Genomic DNA, 16213 nt, shown 5'->3' with positions numbered 1-16213 from the left:
GATTCTGGACACTCATAGTACAAGACTAGAGGAAGCTGAACAACGAATCAGTGACCTGGAAGATGACAGAATGGAAAATGAAAGCATAAAAGAAAGAATGGGGAAAAAATTTGATAACATCGAAATGGACCTCAGGGATATGATAGATAATATGAAATGTCCGAATATAAGACTCATTGGTGTCCCAGAAGGGGAAGAAAAGGGTAAAGGTCTAGGAAGAGTATTCAAAGAAATTGTTGGGGAAAACTTCCCAAATCTTCTAAACAACATAAATACACAAATCATAAATGCTCAGCGAACTCCAAATAGAATAAATCCAAATAAACCCACTCTGAGACATATACTGATCACACTGTCAAACACAGAAGAGAAGGAGCAAGTTCTGAAAGCAGCAAGAGAAAAGCAATTCACCACATACAAAGGAAACAGCATAAGACTAAGTAGTGACTACTCAGCAGCCACCATGGAGGCAAGAAGGCAGTGGCACGATATATTTAAAATTCTGAGTGAGAAAAATTTCCAGCCAAGAATACTTTATCCAGCAAAGCTCTCCTTCAAATTTGAGGGAGAGCTTAAATTTTTCACAGACAAACAAATGCTGAGAGAATTTGCTAACAAGAGACCTGCCCTACTGGAGATACTCAAGGGAGCCCTACAGACAGAGAAACAAAGAAAGGACAGAGAGACTTGGAGAAAGGTTCAGTACTAAAGAGATTCCGTATGGGTACAATAAAGGATATTAATAGAGAGAGGGGGAAAATATGACAAACATAAACCAAAGGATAAGATGGCTGATTCAAGAAATGCCTTCACGGTTATAACGTTGAATGTAAATGGATTAAACTCCCCAATTAAAAGATATAGATTCACAGAATGGATCAAAAAAAATGAACCATCAATATGTTGCATACAAGAGACTCATCTTAGACACAGGGACACAAAGAAACTGAAAGTGAAAGGATGGAAAAAAATATTTCATGCAAGCTACAGCCAAAAGAAAGCAGGTGTAGCAATATTAATCTCAGATAAAATAGACTTCAAATGCAGGGATGTTTTGAGAGACAAAGAAGGCCACTGAATACTAATCAAAGGGGCAATTCAGCAAGAAGAAATAACAATCGTAAATGTCTATGCACCCAGTCAAGGTGCCAGAAAATACATGAGAGAAACACTGGCAAAACTAAAGGAAGCAATTGATGTTTCCACAATAATTGTGGGAGACTTCAACACATCACTCTCTCCTATAGATAGATCAACCAGACAGAAGACCAATAAGGAAATTGAAAACCTAAACAATCTGATAAATGAATTAGATTTAACAGACATATACAGGACATTACATCCCAAATCACCAGGATACACATACTTTTCTAGTGCTCACGGAACTTTCTCCAGAATAGATCATATGCTGGGACATAAAACAAGCCTCAATAAATTTAAAAAGATTGAAATTATTCAAAGCACATTCTCTGACCACAATGGAATACAATTAGAAGTCAATAACCATCAGAGACTTAGAAAATTCACAAATACCTGGAGGTTAAACAACACACTCCTAAACAATCAGTGGGTTAAAGAAGAAATAGCAAGAGAAATTGCTAAATATATAGAGATGAATGAAAATGAGAACACAACATACCAAAACCTATGGGATGCAGCAAAAGCAGTGCTAAGGGGGAAATTTATAGCACTAAACGCATATATTAAAAAGGAAGAAAGAGCCAAAATCAAAGAACTAATGGATCAACTGAAGAAGCTAGAAAATGAACAGCAAACCAATCCTAAACCAAGTAGAAGAAAAGAAATAACAAGAATTAAAGCAGAAATAAATGACATAGAGAACAAAAAAACAATAGAGAGGATAAATATCACCAAAAGTTGGTTCTTTGAGAAGATCAACAAGATTGACAAGCCCCTAGCTAGACTGACAAAATCAAAAAGAGAGAAGACCCATATAAACAAAATAATGAATGAAAAAGGTGACATAACTGCAGATCCTGAAGAAATTAAAAAGATTATAAGAGGATATTATGAACAACTGTATGGCAACAAACTGGATAATGTAGAAGAAATGGACAATTTCCTGGAAACATATGAACAACCTAGACTGACCAGAGAAGAAATAGAAGACCTCAACCAACCCATCACAAGCAAAGAGATTCAATCAGTCATCAAAAATCTTCCCACAAATAAATGCCCAGGGCCAGATGGCTTCACAGGGGAATTCTACCAAACTTTCCAGAAAGAACTGACACCAATCTTACTCAAACTCTTTCAAAACATTGAAAAAAATGGAACACTACCTAACTCATTTTATGAAGCTAACATCAATCTAATACCAAAACCAGGCAAAGATGCTACAAAAAAGGAAAACTACCGGCCAATCTCCCTAATGAATATAGATGCAAAAATCCTCAACAAAATACTTGCAAATCGAATCCAAAGACACATTAAAAAAATCATACACCATGACCAAGTGGGGTTCATTCCAGGCATGCAAGGATGGTTCAACATAAGAAAAACAATCAATGTATTACAACACATTAAAAACTCGAAAGGGAAAAATCAATTGATCATCTCAACAGATGCTGAAAAAGCATTTGACAAAATCCAACATCCCTTTTTGATAAAAACACTTCAAAAGGTAGGAATTGAAGGAAACTTCCTCAACATGATAAAGAGCATATATGAAAAACCCACAGCCAGCATAGTACTCAATGGTGAGAGACGGAAAGCCTTCCCTCTAAGATCAGGAACAAGACAAGGATGCCCGCTGTCACCACTGTTATTCAACATTGTGCTGGAAGTGCTAGCCAGGGCAATCCGGCAAGACAAAGAAATAAAAGGCATCCAAATTGGAAAAGAACAAGGAAAACTGTCATTGTTTGCAGATGATATGATCTTATATCTAGAAAACCCTGAGAAATCGACAATACAGCTACTAGAGCTAATAAACAAATTTAGCAAAGTAGTGGGATACAAGATTAATGCACATAAGTCAGTAATGTTTCTATATGCTAGAAATGAACAAACTGAAGAGACACTCAAGAAAAAGATACCATTTTAAATAGCAACTAAAAAAATCAAGTACCTAGGAATAAACTTAACCAAAGATGTAAAAGACCTGTACAAAGAAAACTACATAACTCTACTAAAAGAAATAGAAGGGGACCTTAAAAGATGGAAAAATATTCCATGTTCATGGATAGGAAAACTAAATGTCATTAAGATGTCAATTCTACCCAAACTCATCTACAGATTCAATGCAATCCCAATCAAAATTCCAACAACCTACTTTTCAGACTTGGAAAAGCTAGTTATCAAATTTATTTGGAAAGGGAAGATGCCTCGAATTGCTAAAGACACTAAAAAAGAAAAACGAAGTGGGAGGACTTACACTCCCTGACTTTGAAGCTTATTATAAAGCCACAGTTGCCAAAACAGCATGGTACTGGCACAAAGATAGACATATAGATCAATGGAATCGAATTGAGAATTAGAGATAAACCCTCAGATCTATGGCCAACTGATCTTTGATAAGGCCCCCAAAGTCACTGAACTGAGTCATAATGGTCTTTTCAACAAATGGGGCTGGGAGAGTTGGATATCCATATCCAAAAGAATGAAAGAGGACCCCTACCTCACCCCCTACACAAAAATTAACTCAAAATGGACCAAAGATCTCAATATAAAAGAAAGTACCATAAAACCCCTAGAAGATAATGTAGGAAAACATCTTCAAGACCTTGTATTAGGCGGCCACTTCCTAGACTTTACACCCAAAGCACAAGCAACAAAAGAGAAAATAGATAAATGGGAACTCCTCAAGCTTAGAAGTTTCTGCACCTCAAAGGAATTTCTCAAAAAGGTAAAGAGGCAGCCAACTCAATGGGAAAAAATTTTTGGAAACCATATATCTGACAAAAGTCTGATATCTTGCATATATAAAGAAATCCTACAACTCAATGACAATAGTACAGACGGCCCAATTATAAAATGGGCAAAAGATATGAAAAGACAGTTCTCTGAAGAGGAAATACAAATGGCCAAGAAACACATGAAAAAATGTTCAGCTTCACTAGCTATTAGAGAGATGCAAATTAAGACCACAATGAGATACCATCTAACACCGGTTAGAATGGCTGCCATGAAACAAACAGGAAACTACAAATGCTGGAGGGGATGTGGAGAAATTGGAACTCTTATTCATTGTTGGTGAGACTGTATAATGGTTCAGCCACTCTGGAAGTCAGTCTGGCAGTTCCTTAGAAAACTAGATATAGAGTTACCATTCGATCCAGCGATTGCACTTCTCGGGATATACCCGGAAGATCGGAAAGCAGTGACACGAACAGATATCTGCACGCCAATGTTCATAGCAGCATTATTCACAATTGCCAAGAGATGGAAACAACCCAAATGTCCTTCAACAGATGAGTGGATAAATAAAATGTGGTATATACACATGATGGAATACTACGCAGCAGTAAGAAGGAACGATCTCGTGAAACATATGACAACATGGATGAACCTTGAAGACATAATGCTGAGCGAAATAAGCCAGGCACAAAAAGAGAAATATTATATGCTACCACTAATGTGAACTTTGAAAAATGTAAAACAAATGGTTTATAATGTAGAATGTAGGGGAACTAGCAATAGAGAGCAATTAAGGAAGGGGAAACAATAATCCAAGAAGAACAGATAAGCTATTTAACGTTCTGGGGATGCCCAGGAATGACTATGGTCTATTAATTTCTGATGGATATAGTCGGACCAAGTTCACAGAAATGTTGCTATATTAGGTAACTTTCTTGGGGTAAAGTAGGAACATGTTGGAAGTTAAGCAGTCATCTTAGGTTAGTTGTCTTTTTCGTACTCCCTTGTTATGGTCTCTTTGAAATGTTCTTTTATTGTATGTTTGTTTTCTTTTTAACTTTTTTTTTCATACAGTTGATTTAAAAAAGAAGGGAAAGTTAAAAAAAAGAAAAAAGAAAAAGAAAAACATGGAAAAAAAAAAGATGTAGTGCCCCCTTGAGGAGCCTGTGGAGAATGCAGGGGTATTCGCCTACCCCACCTCCATGGTTGCTAACATGACCACAGACATAGGTGACTGGTGGTTTGATGGGTTGAGCCCTCTAGCATAAGTTTTACCCTTGGAAAGACGGTTGCTGCAAAGGAGAGGCTAGGCCTCCCTATATTTGTGCCTAAAAGTCTCCTCCTGAATGCCTCTTCGTTGCTCAGATGTGGCCCTCTCTCTCTGGCTAAGCCAACTTGAAAGGTGAAATCACTGCCCTCCCCCCTACGTGGGATCAGACACCCAAGGGAGTGAATCTCCCTGGCAACGTAGAATATGACTCCCGGGGAGGAATGTAGACCCAGCATCGTGGGACGGAGAACATCTTCTTGACCAAAAGGGGGATGTGAAAGGAAATGAAATAAGCTTCAGTGGCAGAGAGATTCCAAAACGAGCCGAGAGGTCACTCTGGTTGGCACTCTTACGCACACTTTAGACAACCCTTTTTAGGTTCTAAAGAATTGGGGTAGCTGGTGGTGGACACCTGAAACTATCAAACTACAACCCAGAACCCATGAATCTCGAAGACAGTTGTATAAAAATGTAGCTTATGAGGGGTGACAATGGGATTGGGAAAGCCATAAGGACCACAATCCACTTTGTCTAGTTTATGGATGGATGAGTAGAAAAATAGGGGAAGGAAACAAACAGACAAAGGTACCCAGTGTTCTTTTTTACTTCAATTGCTCTTTTTCACTCTAATTATTATTCTTGTTATTTTTGTGTGTGTGCTAATGAAGGTGTCAGGGATTGATTTAGGTGATGAATGTACAACTATGTAATGGTACTATAAACAATCGAAAGTACGATTTGTTTTGTATGACTGCGTGGTATGTGAATATATCTCAATAAAATGATGATAAAAAAAAAAGAAGGGAAAGTTAAAAAAAAAAAAAGAAAAACAAGGAAAAAAAAAGATGTAGTGCCCCCTTGAGGAGCCTGTGGAGATTGCAGGGGTATTCGCCTACCCCACCTCCATGGTTGCTAACATGACCACAGACATAGGGGACTGGTGGTTTGATGGGTTGAGCCCTCTACCATAGGTTTTACCCTTGGGAAGACGGTTGCTGCAAAGGAGAGGCTAGGCCTCCCTATGGTTGTGCCTAAGAGCCTCCTCCCGAATGCCTCTTTGTTGCTCAGATGTGGCCCTCTCTCTCTGGCTGAGCCAACTTGAAAGGTGAAATCACTGCCCTCCCCCCACGTGGGATCAGACACCCAGGGGAGTGAATCTCCCTGGCAACGTAGAATATGACTCCCGGGGAGGAATGTAGACCCGGCATCGTGGGACGGAGAACATCTTCTTGACCAAAAGGGGGATGTGAAAGGAAATGAAATAAGCTTCAGTGGCAGAGAGATTCCAAAACGAGCCGAGAGGTCACTCTGGTGGGCACTCTTACGCACACTTTAGACAGCCCTTTTTAGGTTCTAAAGAATTGGGGTAGCTGGTGGTGGATACCTGAAACTATCAAACTACAACCCAGAACCCATGAATCTCGAAGACAGTTGTATAAAAATGTAGCTTATGAGGGGTGACAATGGGATTGGGAAAGCCATAAGGACCACACTCCACTTTGTCTAGTTTATGGATGGATGAGTAGAAAAATAGGGGAAGGAAACAAACAGACAAAGGTACCCAGTGTTCTTTTTTACTTCAATTGCTCTTTTTCATTCTAATTATTATTCTTGTTATTTTTGTGTGTGTGCTAATGAAGGTGTCAGGGATTGATTTAGGTGATGAATGTACAACTATGTAATGGTACTGTAAACAATCGAAAATACGATTTGTTTTGTATGACTGCGTGGTATGTGAATATATCTCAATAAAATGAAGATAAAAAATAAAGAGCAAAAAAAAAAAAAAAGATAATAAAGCAACCCACAGAGTGGAGAAGATATATTTGTAGATTCAACGCAATATTTATATCCAAAATATATCAAGAATTCTTACAAGTCAGTAAGAAAAAAATATAGACAAACTGGTACCTGATAGAAGGCACTTCACAAAAAAGAACAGCCTAATGGCTGATAAACTCAGGTGAAGGTACTCAACTTGAGTTGCTATATCATGAAACAAAGAACAAAATCTTCACACAATATCACTATACCCTCACCAGAATAGCCAAAAAAATGCAAAAAAGACAGACAACACCAAGTGTTGGCAAGGAAGTGGAAATTCTGGAAAGCTCCTTTACCTCTAAGAGTATGAACTGGTACACCACTTTGGAAAACTGTTTGACAGGATCTAATGCTGTTCACAAGCACACCCTATAACCTAGGAATTCCTCTTCCATATATTTCACCAAAAAACATATATGAAAATCTTCACTGCAGCATAATTCACTACTTGCCAAAAACTGGAAACAACCTAAATGCCTGCCAACAGAATGGATAAAATGAGTTGTAATACATTCACACAAAGGAATACGCCATGTTACAGCAAGAAGAATGAACAAACTACAACTAACACATACCTATGGATTAAAAGGAGCCAGAGATAAAATAGTACTTTTTTTTGTGATTCCATTTATATGGAATTCAAGAAAAGGCAACACTAATATATAGTGACAGAAATCAGAATAGTGGTTGAGCCTCTGAAGGCTGACAGAATGACTGAAAGGGAAAGGAAGGAACGTTTTGAAGTGACAAAAATATTCTGTATCTTAATCTGGATGATTGTTAAATGAGTACTTACATTTGTCAAAATCACTGAGCAGTATGCAGAAGATTTGTCTATTTTATTGTATGTAAAATATACCTCAACCAAAAAAAATAAAAATAAAAATAAAAATAAAATAAAAATAAAAAGAGTGTCTGTAGAAAGTAGTAGGAAAAAAGATGAACTACACCCCCTTGGTATACTATAGACTTAGGAAAGATGAATCCTGATCAGTGTCACTGGTGTGAAGGAGCTCATTACCAAAAGACAAGGGCTTGTGGCATGAGTTAAGGATGGTGTTGACTTAAATTAGAAATGAATTCAGGACAATTTTATTTTGTAAAATTTCTGGAACCTTTTAACATTCCCAGTGTATGTCAGGTTGGTTGATAATATCCTTGTGTTCTTCCTTACTGAATAGCTGAAAATCCTCCTACAAAAAAATAGGCCCTGACTAAAGAGATTGGCACTCAGATAATGCATGGGGTGGAAATAGGTTGCTGAACTCTTGAAGGGGCCAGAAAGGGAAAGAAAAGAACCAGTGAGCAGGTTAACCAGGACTGAGAAGCAATGTGCTGTGCCTTTTCTTTATACTTAGCATTCCATCCATCAGCCACACTGTATTTATTTATTTTAATTTTTTAAAATTGTATTGAGATTGTTCACATACTATACAATCATCCAAAGATCCAAAGTGTACAATCAGTTGCCCACAGTACCATCATACAGTTGTGCCTTCATCATCACAATTAATTTTTTTTTCAATTTTTAGAACATTTTTATTACTCCAGAAAAGAAATAAAGACAAAAAAGAAAACTCAAATCCCCCATACCCCTAACCACCCCCTCTCCATTATTGACTCATAGTATTGGTATAGTACATTTGTTACTGTTGATGAAAGAATCATCAACCACACTCTAAGTGATCCCTCTAAGTGATCGCGTTTGGTATCTTGTGAAAGTAAGTAATTTATTGTCCACAACTTTGACAAGGATCAACCATCAAAGCACCCAGACTGGATGACGTCATCAACATGGCAACGTAAACAGCTGCCGAAAACTTCTCCCCAGGTATTCAGCAAAAAAGTAGGATGACCCTGACATGTTTGGAACTCTGGAGGAGGCTATGGATGGAAAAAGGACCCTACAGATGCCAAATTGAAGAAGAGAGATATCAGAAACAGAAATGTCTGCATATAGATTGTAGTGGTGAATGCATACCTATGTGATTATACCAGGAACCACTGATTGTTTACTTAGGATTGAATGTCTAAAAAATAGACAGAGGAATACGAATGCTGGAGAAAATTTGGAGAGAGGGATGTACCTAATCACTGCTGATGGGGAAGTAGAATGGTGCCACCTATCTGAAGGGAAATGTGGTGGTTCCACAGGAAGCTAAGTATGGGGTCGCCATATGGTCCTGCAACCCCGTTATTTGATATATGCTTGGAAGAACTGAGAGCAGGGACATGAATGGACATTTGCACCCTGGTGTTTATGGTGGCAGTATTCACAAGTCGCAGTGGTACCTAAGGGTACATCAACTGATGAACAGAATGGTGAACTGTGGTGTATATATACAGTAGAATATTGAACAGCTGCAAGAAAAAATGAAGTCGTGAGGTATTCAACTAGGTGAATGGAAATTGAGGACAGTATGTTGAGTGAAATAAGCCAGAAATGAAAAGACAGACCTTATAATGCCTGACTAATATGGACTAACTATAATGTGCAAACTCTGAGAATTGAATCTGAGAGCATATGTTATCAGGGGAAGGCTTATTGTAATGGTTCCTAGATTTTAAGCACTTTCAGAGTTACCTCTATTTCTGAGTTGTAAAACTTATCTCTAGATTCTGAGATGCTGAGCTCTTCTGTATAACCTGATCAGTCCCTGGAACTTCAGGAATCTGTATGACACCTGAGAATCAAAGCTAGATTTTGGTAGCCATGAATGTCAACATTACCCCATACAGCAAATGTTAAAGAAACTGAAGAAGAGATCAGATTTCAATTAGAGATACGAACGAAATGACCTTGGTTAGGACTAAGGTAATTAGAGTAAAGGGTAAAGGATGATATTGACTATGTTTTTTAAAACTTCAACTTCTGTATGAGACCAAAGGTAGAGATATTTATGTGGTGGAAAATCTTTATATCCTGTAGCATGCTATGTAATTTAACTTGTATGGTCAGTTTATACAAACACTATAATTATATGGAACCTTGAATAGGGAGTGAGATCTGGTTTGTTTTCACAGCTTAGTGTGAAGCCCCGATACATACCAATGTAATTTGGGCAGAGGGAAAAAAAAAAACTATTTGAAAAGCCCCCCTTGAGAGACTGGGAGAAAATGTGGAAATATTAATTACCCACCTGGGGTATTTCTTATATTCTTGCAAACACTGGGGACTGCCAATTTAGCAGATCAAGCCCTTGATCTTGGGGCCTGCCCTTATGAAGCCTATTACTGAAAAGGAAAGGCTAGGTCTAGTTATAATTGTGCTAAGGGTCCCCCCCCCACCAAGAACCTCTTTTGTTGCTCAGATGTGGTTGCTACCTCTGTAAGCCAACTTGGCTGATGGACTCGTTGCCCTCCCCACTATGTGGGACATGACTCCCAGGGGTGTAAATCTCCCTGGCAATGTGGGACATTACTCCCAGGGATGAGTCTGGACCCAGATCATGGGATTGAGAAAATCTTCTTGACCAAAAGCGGGAAGATAAATGAAACAAAGTAAAATTTCAGTGGCAGAAAGATTTCAAATGGAGCCAAGAGGTCATTCTGGAGGTTATTCTTAAACATTATATAGGTATTCCTTTATAGTCTTTAGTGCATTAGAATAGCTAGGAAAAAAAAATACCTGAAACTGTTGAACTGCAACCAAGTAGCCTTGATTCTGGAAGATGATTGTATAATCATATAGCTTACAGTATCACTGTGTGATTGTGAAAACTTGTGGCTCACACTCCCTTTATCCAGTGTATGGACAGATGAGTAGAAAAATGGGGACAAAAAAGTAAATGAATTATAGGGAGGGATGGTGGGGATGGGTTGTTTTGGGTATTCTTTTTTACTTTTATTTTTATTCTTATTTTTATTTTTATTATTTTTTTTGGAGTAAGCAAAATGTTCAGAAATTGATTTTGGTGATGAATACACAACTATGTGATGATACTGTGAACAATTTATTGTACACATTGGATGATTGTTTGGTGTGTGACTATATCTCAATAAAATTGCAAGGAAAAAAAGTAACAGGAAAAAAAACACCCATAAGAAAGTCCTAATTTTCAAACACTACTCTTTTTTTGTAAAAGTAATTCTGTTGTTAAGAGAGAACTTCATGGCTTAAGAACAACAGTAATTTGTCAAAAAATAGAGGAAAAATTTATTTATCTTAAAATGAATACCAGAGTAGAGTACAATAATGAGACTAACGTGTCACCAGTGTAGGACTAATGAAGGAATTTCTGGACAGTCCCACAAAGGGGGTAATATGTATATATTTATATTTATATTTGTATAATTTATTACATAATTATGTCACTGTGTAAAAAAGTAAACTCGAATTGCTTTCCTGGGTCCAGGCTATATCAACAACTCAAATTCCATGGTTATAACCTCCAGACATAAATAAAATGTATTACACTTTTTCTTTTGTTTGAAGCCTGGAGATGTAATCCATCCTAGAGATGAGAACGGCAAATGGTTATATCACCCATCAAATCTGTGTGCCACTTGGGAGGTAAGTTCAAGTTGCCCTTGTATTTTAAAGGACTATATTTTAAAAGCTGTGCTCTGATTAATTCTGTCAGATCTATGGAGAGATGCAGCCTTTACTGCCAAAGAAAAATAACAGTCAGAACAGGTACTGCTAATAATATGTGCATATGTGTCTCAGCTCCACTTCTGGATGCTGAATTATTCTTGATTTTGTTTTGTTGGAAGAGTAGAATTCCAAGGAAAGGGAGAAGGGTTGTTGGAAGGAAAAAAAGAGTAAAGGAAAGAAGTTCTACTGTAACAGTGATAATAAAAATCATAAATAAGATAAATTCACAAATTAAAAAAAGTTTCTCAAATTGAATTTTTTAAAATCAACAATATGATGTCTAAAAGAAAAAACCTTAAAACAAAATGATACATGAAATGCTGAACAATAAGTCTGGTTCCATTTCTAACCAAGCTGCTGAACTAGCATGATTTCTGACTCCTTCACCAAGATCATAAAGAGTAGGAAAATAGTGAAAAAAATGAGGAAACCCCTAGAGACTGGGGAGGGGGGTTAGGGGGGCAGCAGATTGAACTGGTTTGTTTCAAAGGTGATGTGGAAGCTATGATCCAGAGTAGAAGACAGTCCAACAAGCAGTGAGAGTGTAGTATACAAGGGAAACTTCTGGAATACTTTTGGCTCTTTCTTCTCTCTGCCATAATCTTGAGACAAATATTGTCTGCTCCACACATGCAGAAACTTAAAACTCGTGTCCAGGTATAATCAGGAATCAAATCTGAACAGTATTTTAATGCTGTTTGTGAACAGCTGAGGAAAACATTAATTACTAACTGACCTCTGACAGTTGTTTCCCATTTCAAACTCCAAAGTCTGGGAAATTACACTCTATTGAGTATATCTTCCTGGACATAATAGCTGAAAATCCAAGCAGTGGATTGCAAATGGTAGTGGTTTTGAGTAGTTAGGAGGTATTGACTCTGTTTTCTGGTGGCTGGGTGTGCTGATTTGGATGTATTATGTCCTCCAAAACATTATCTTTGATGCAGTCTTGTAGGGGCAGACATATTAGTGGGGATTTAGTTGGAACATTTGGATTAGGTTGTTTCCATGGAAATGTGCCCCACCCAACTGTAAGTGATAACTCTGATTGGATAATTTCCATGGATGTGTGGCCCCACCCATTCAGCGTGGGCCTAGGTTAGTTTACTAGAGCACTATATAAGCTCAGACAGAAGGAGCAAACTTGCTACAGCCAAGAGGGACACTTTGAAGAAAGCACAGGAGCTGCAGATAAGAGACAGTTTGAAGACGGCCATTGAAAGCAGACTTTTGCTCTGGAGAAGCTAAAAGAGGAAAAATGCCCCAAGAGCAACTAAGAGTGACATTTTTGAGGAACTGCAGCCTAGAGAGGAACATCCTAGGAGAAAGCATTTTGAAACCAGAACTCAGGAGCAGATGCCAGCCACATGCCTTCCCAGCTAACAGAAGTTGTCCAGATACCATTGGCCCTCCTCCAGTGAAGGTACCTGATTGTTGATGACTTACCTTGGACACTTTATGGCCTTAAGACTGTAACTTTGTAACCAAATAAACCCCCTTTATAAAAGCCAATCCATTTCTGGTGTTTTGCAAAAAGGCAGCATTAGAAAACTAGAACACTGGGATTCACCATCCAAGAGACAAAACACTGAATTCCTGAGCTTATTGAAAATTTAGAGTTTGGCTTTCCCTTTGTTCTGGTTTGCTAATGCTGCCAGAATGCAAAATACCAGAAATGAATCAGCTTTTATAAAGGGGGTTTATCTGGTTACAAAGTTACGGTCTTAAGGCCATAAAATGTCCAAGGTAAGTCATCAACAATTGGGTACCTTCACCAGAGGATGGCCAATGATGTCCAGAAAACCTCTGTTAGCTGGGAAGGCATGTGGCTGGCATCTGCTCCAAGTTCTGGTTTCAAAGTGACTTTCTCCCAGGACATTCCTCCTTAGGCTTCAGCTTTTCTTCAGAATGTCACTCTCAGTTGCTCTTGGGGTGTTTGTCCTCTCTTAGCTTCTCTGGAGCAAGTCTGCTTTAAAGGCCATCTCCAAAATGACTCTGTAAGCTGAAGCTACTCTCTCCACTCCTGTGCATTCTTCAAGTGTCCCTCTTGGCTGTAGCAAGCTTGCTCCTTCTGTCTGAGCTTGTATAGTGCTCCAGTAAACTAATCAAGGCCCATGCTGAATGGGTGGGGTAACACGTCCATGGAAACTATCTGTTCTAGTTTGCTAATGCTGCAGAATGCAAAACACCAGAGATGGATAGGCTTTTATAAAACGGGGATTTATTTCACTAAACAATTACAGTCTTAAGGCCACAAAACGTCCAAGGTAACACCTCAGCAATCGGGTACCCTCACCGGAGGATGGCCAATGGCCTCCGGAAAACCTCTGTTAGCTAGGAAGGCAGCTGGCATCTGCTCCAAAGCTCCGGCCTCAAAACGGCTTTCTCCCAGGACGTTCCTCTCCAGCAAGCTTGCTTCTCTTCAAAACATCACTCCCAGCTGCACTCTCTTTTCCTCTTTGAGTCAGCTCATTTATATAGCTCCACCAATCAAGGCCCACCCCGAATGGGTGGGGCCACACCTCCATGGGAACATCTCATCAAAATTATCTCCCACAGCTGGGTGGGGCACACTCCAAGCAAATCTAACCAGCACCGAAACTTCTGCCCCACAAAACTACAAAGATAATGGCATTTGGGGGACACAATACATTCATACCGGCACACTATCCAATCAGAGTCATCATCCATAGTTGGGTGGGTGCATCTCCACAGAAACACTCTAAGAATCACAATCTAATCAACACTGATACATCTGCCCACACAAGATTACATCGAAGTTAACGGCGTTTTGGGGGACATAATACATTCAAACCAGCACACCCTTCTAAGGGACTGCCTGTCAGAGTATCTAATAACCCTAGGAGAAAATGAACTCACATCCCAAAATAATAAGACATTTGTTCTACAAGAAAACAATGTATCTCAATTACAGACCCCAACATAAACAGAAGAGTACTACAGACTTCTAAATTAGCCAATTAATATGTTAAAGGAGATAAGAAAATGTATTAGCAATATGAAATAAGAACAGCAAAATATTTTTAAATAACACAAATAATAATCAGAAAAATAAATAATATGATACAAGAGATGGGATAAATACCAGAATGGATATAGCTGAGGAAAAAAATATCAAATTGAAAGGTCAGAATGTGGAAATCTCCCAATATTTAGAAAGAGAGGATAAGAAAATTCTAGGCCCAGATAGATTCACTGGTGACTTTTACCAAGCATGTAAGGAAAAAATGGCACCAATTCTATGTAGCCTCTCCCCCAAAATAGGAGGTGACTTCCCAATTCATTATATGAGGCCCAGTATAACATGGATACCAAAATCATACTTAAACATTACTCTAAAGATATTACAGACTAAGATCTCTCATCTTTAAAAGATGCAAAAAAAAATCTTTGAAAAACTGTTTAGCAAAATGATCTTGTCAATCTACTTAATTACAAGCAAAATCTTTTACAAGTGAGAATCTGGCAGAATAAAAAGGGTAATATATAAAGGCCAAGTGGGGTTTATATGATTAAAAAAGCAAATCATATAATTCACCATATTTATAGACTAAAAAAGAAAAACTGTATGAATCAACAGATGCAGAAATGGCCTCTGACAAAATCCAATGTCCATTCATAATAGAAACTTTCAAAAAACTACGAATAGAAGGCAACTTTCTTGACCTGATAAAGGGCATCTAAGAAAAATCTTTATCATTTTTAGTGATGAAAGACTGAATGCACCCTTCTGCCCCCCACCCCAAGATTGGAAGGAGATGAAAATGTCAGCTCTCACCATTTCTGTTCAACAATGTATTGGAAGCCATAGTCAATGCCAAGAGGCAGAGTAAATAAATAAAAGGTGTATTGGTTGGAAAGAAAAAAGTAATCCTCTTTATTTTCAGATAATATGATTATCTATATGGTAAACCCTAAAGAATCTATAAATTAAGGTAACAGAATTTAACAAGATTGTAGTATACAAGTTTTGATTTATAAAAATCTATCTTATCTCTAAATACTGACATGTTTTTAAGAAAAGCAATACCATTTACAATAACATCAAAGTATTAAATATTTGGGGATAAATTTAAGAAAATATGTGCAAGACTCATACAGTAAAAACTGCAACTGCAACACATGGCTGAGAGAAACTAAAGAAGACCTAAAATAAATGGACAGATATACCATGTCCATGGATTGGAAGACTCAATATGATCAAGATGTTAACTCTCCCCAAACTGATCTATAGATTCAATGAAACCACAATCAAACTCCCAACAGAAATTGAACATCTGCTTCTAAAATGTAGTTAGAAGTGAAAATGCCCTAGAAAAGCCAAAACAACTTTGAAAATTGAGGATAAATTTGAACTACTTACACTAATTTCAAGAATTATTATATAACTACAGTAAGAAAGTGTCATATTAGCATGACTAGAGATATATAGATCAATGGAACAGAAAAGAGTGTGCTGAAATAGACCCAAACAATTTTCAACCAAAGTTCCAAGGCCATTCAGTGAGGAATTTTAGGTGACATAGTGGAACCAGCTCACGCTAGTGTATAAGAAATGATTTTGCGCATCTCCATTTTCAGTGAGGCCATGTTCTTAGCTTGAATTCAGTCTGTTGTGAATA

The 16213-nt window shown here is 37.8% G+C and overlaps 1 protein-coding gene across 1 annotated transcript in view; it reads left to right on the top strand.

Moving 5' to 3' along the window:
- Positions 1-16213, top strand: part of AKR1D1 (aldo-keto reductase family 1 member D1) — an 80367-nt gene that overhangs the window by 40578 nt on the left and 23576 nt on the right. Inside the window, exon 4 of the mRNA XM_037836077.1 lies at positions 11409-11486. Coding sequence (XP_037692005.1) covers positions 11409-11486 — 78 coding nt within the window. The remainder of the gene's footprint in view (positions 1-11408; positions 11487-16213) is intronic.

The sequence above is a fragment of the Choloepus didactylus genome, chromosome 5, assembly GCF_015220235.1.
Source record: "Choloepus didactylus isolate mChoDid1 chromosome 5, mChoDid1.pri, whole genome shotgun sequence".
Taxonomy (NCBI): domain Eukaryota; kingdom Metazoa; phylum Chordata; class Mammalia; order Pilosa; family Megalonychidae; genus Choloepus; species Choloepus didactylus.
The sequence above is the reverse complement of the archived record's forward strand: the minus strand, read 5'-3'. Positions and strand labels throughout refer to the sequence as shown.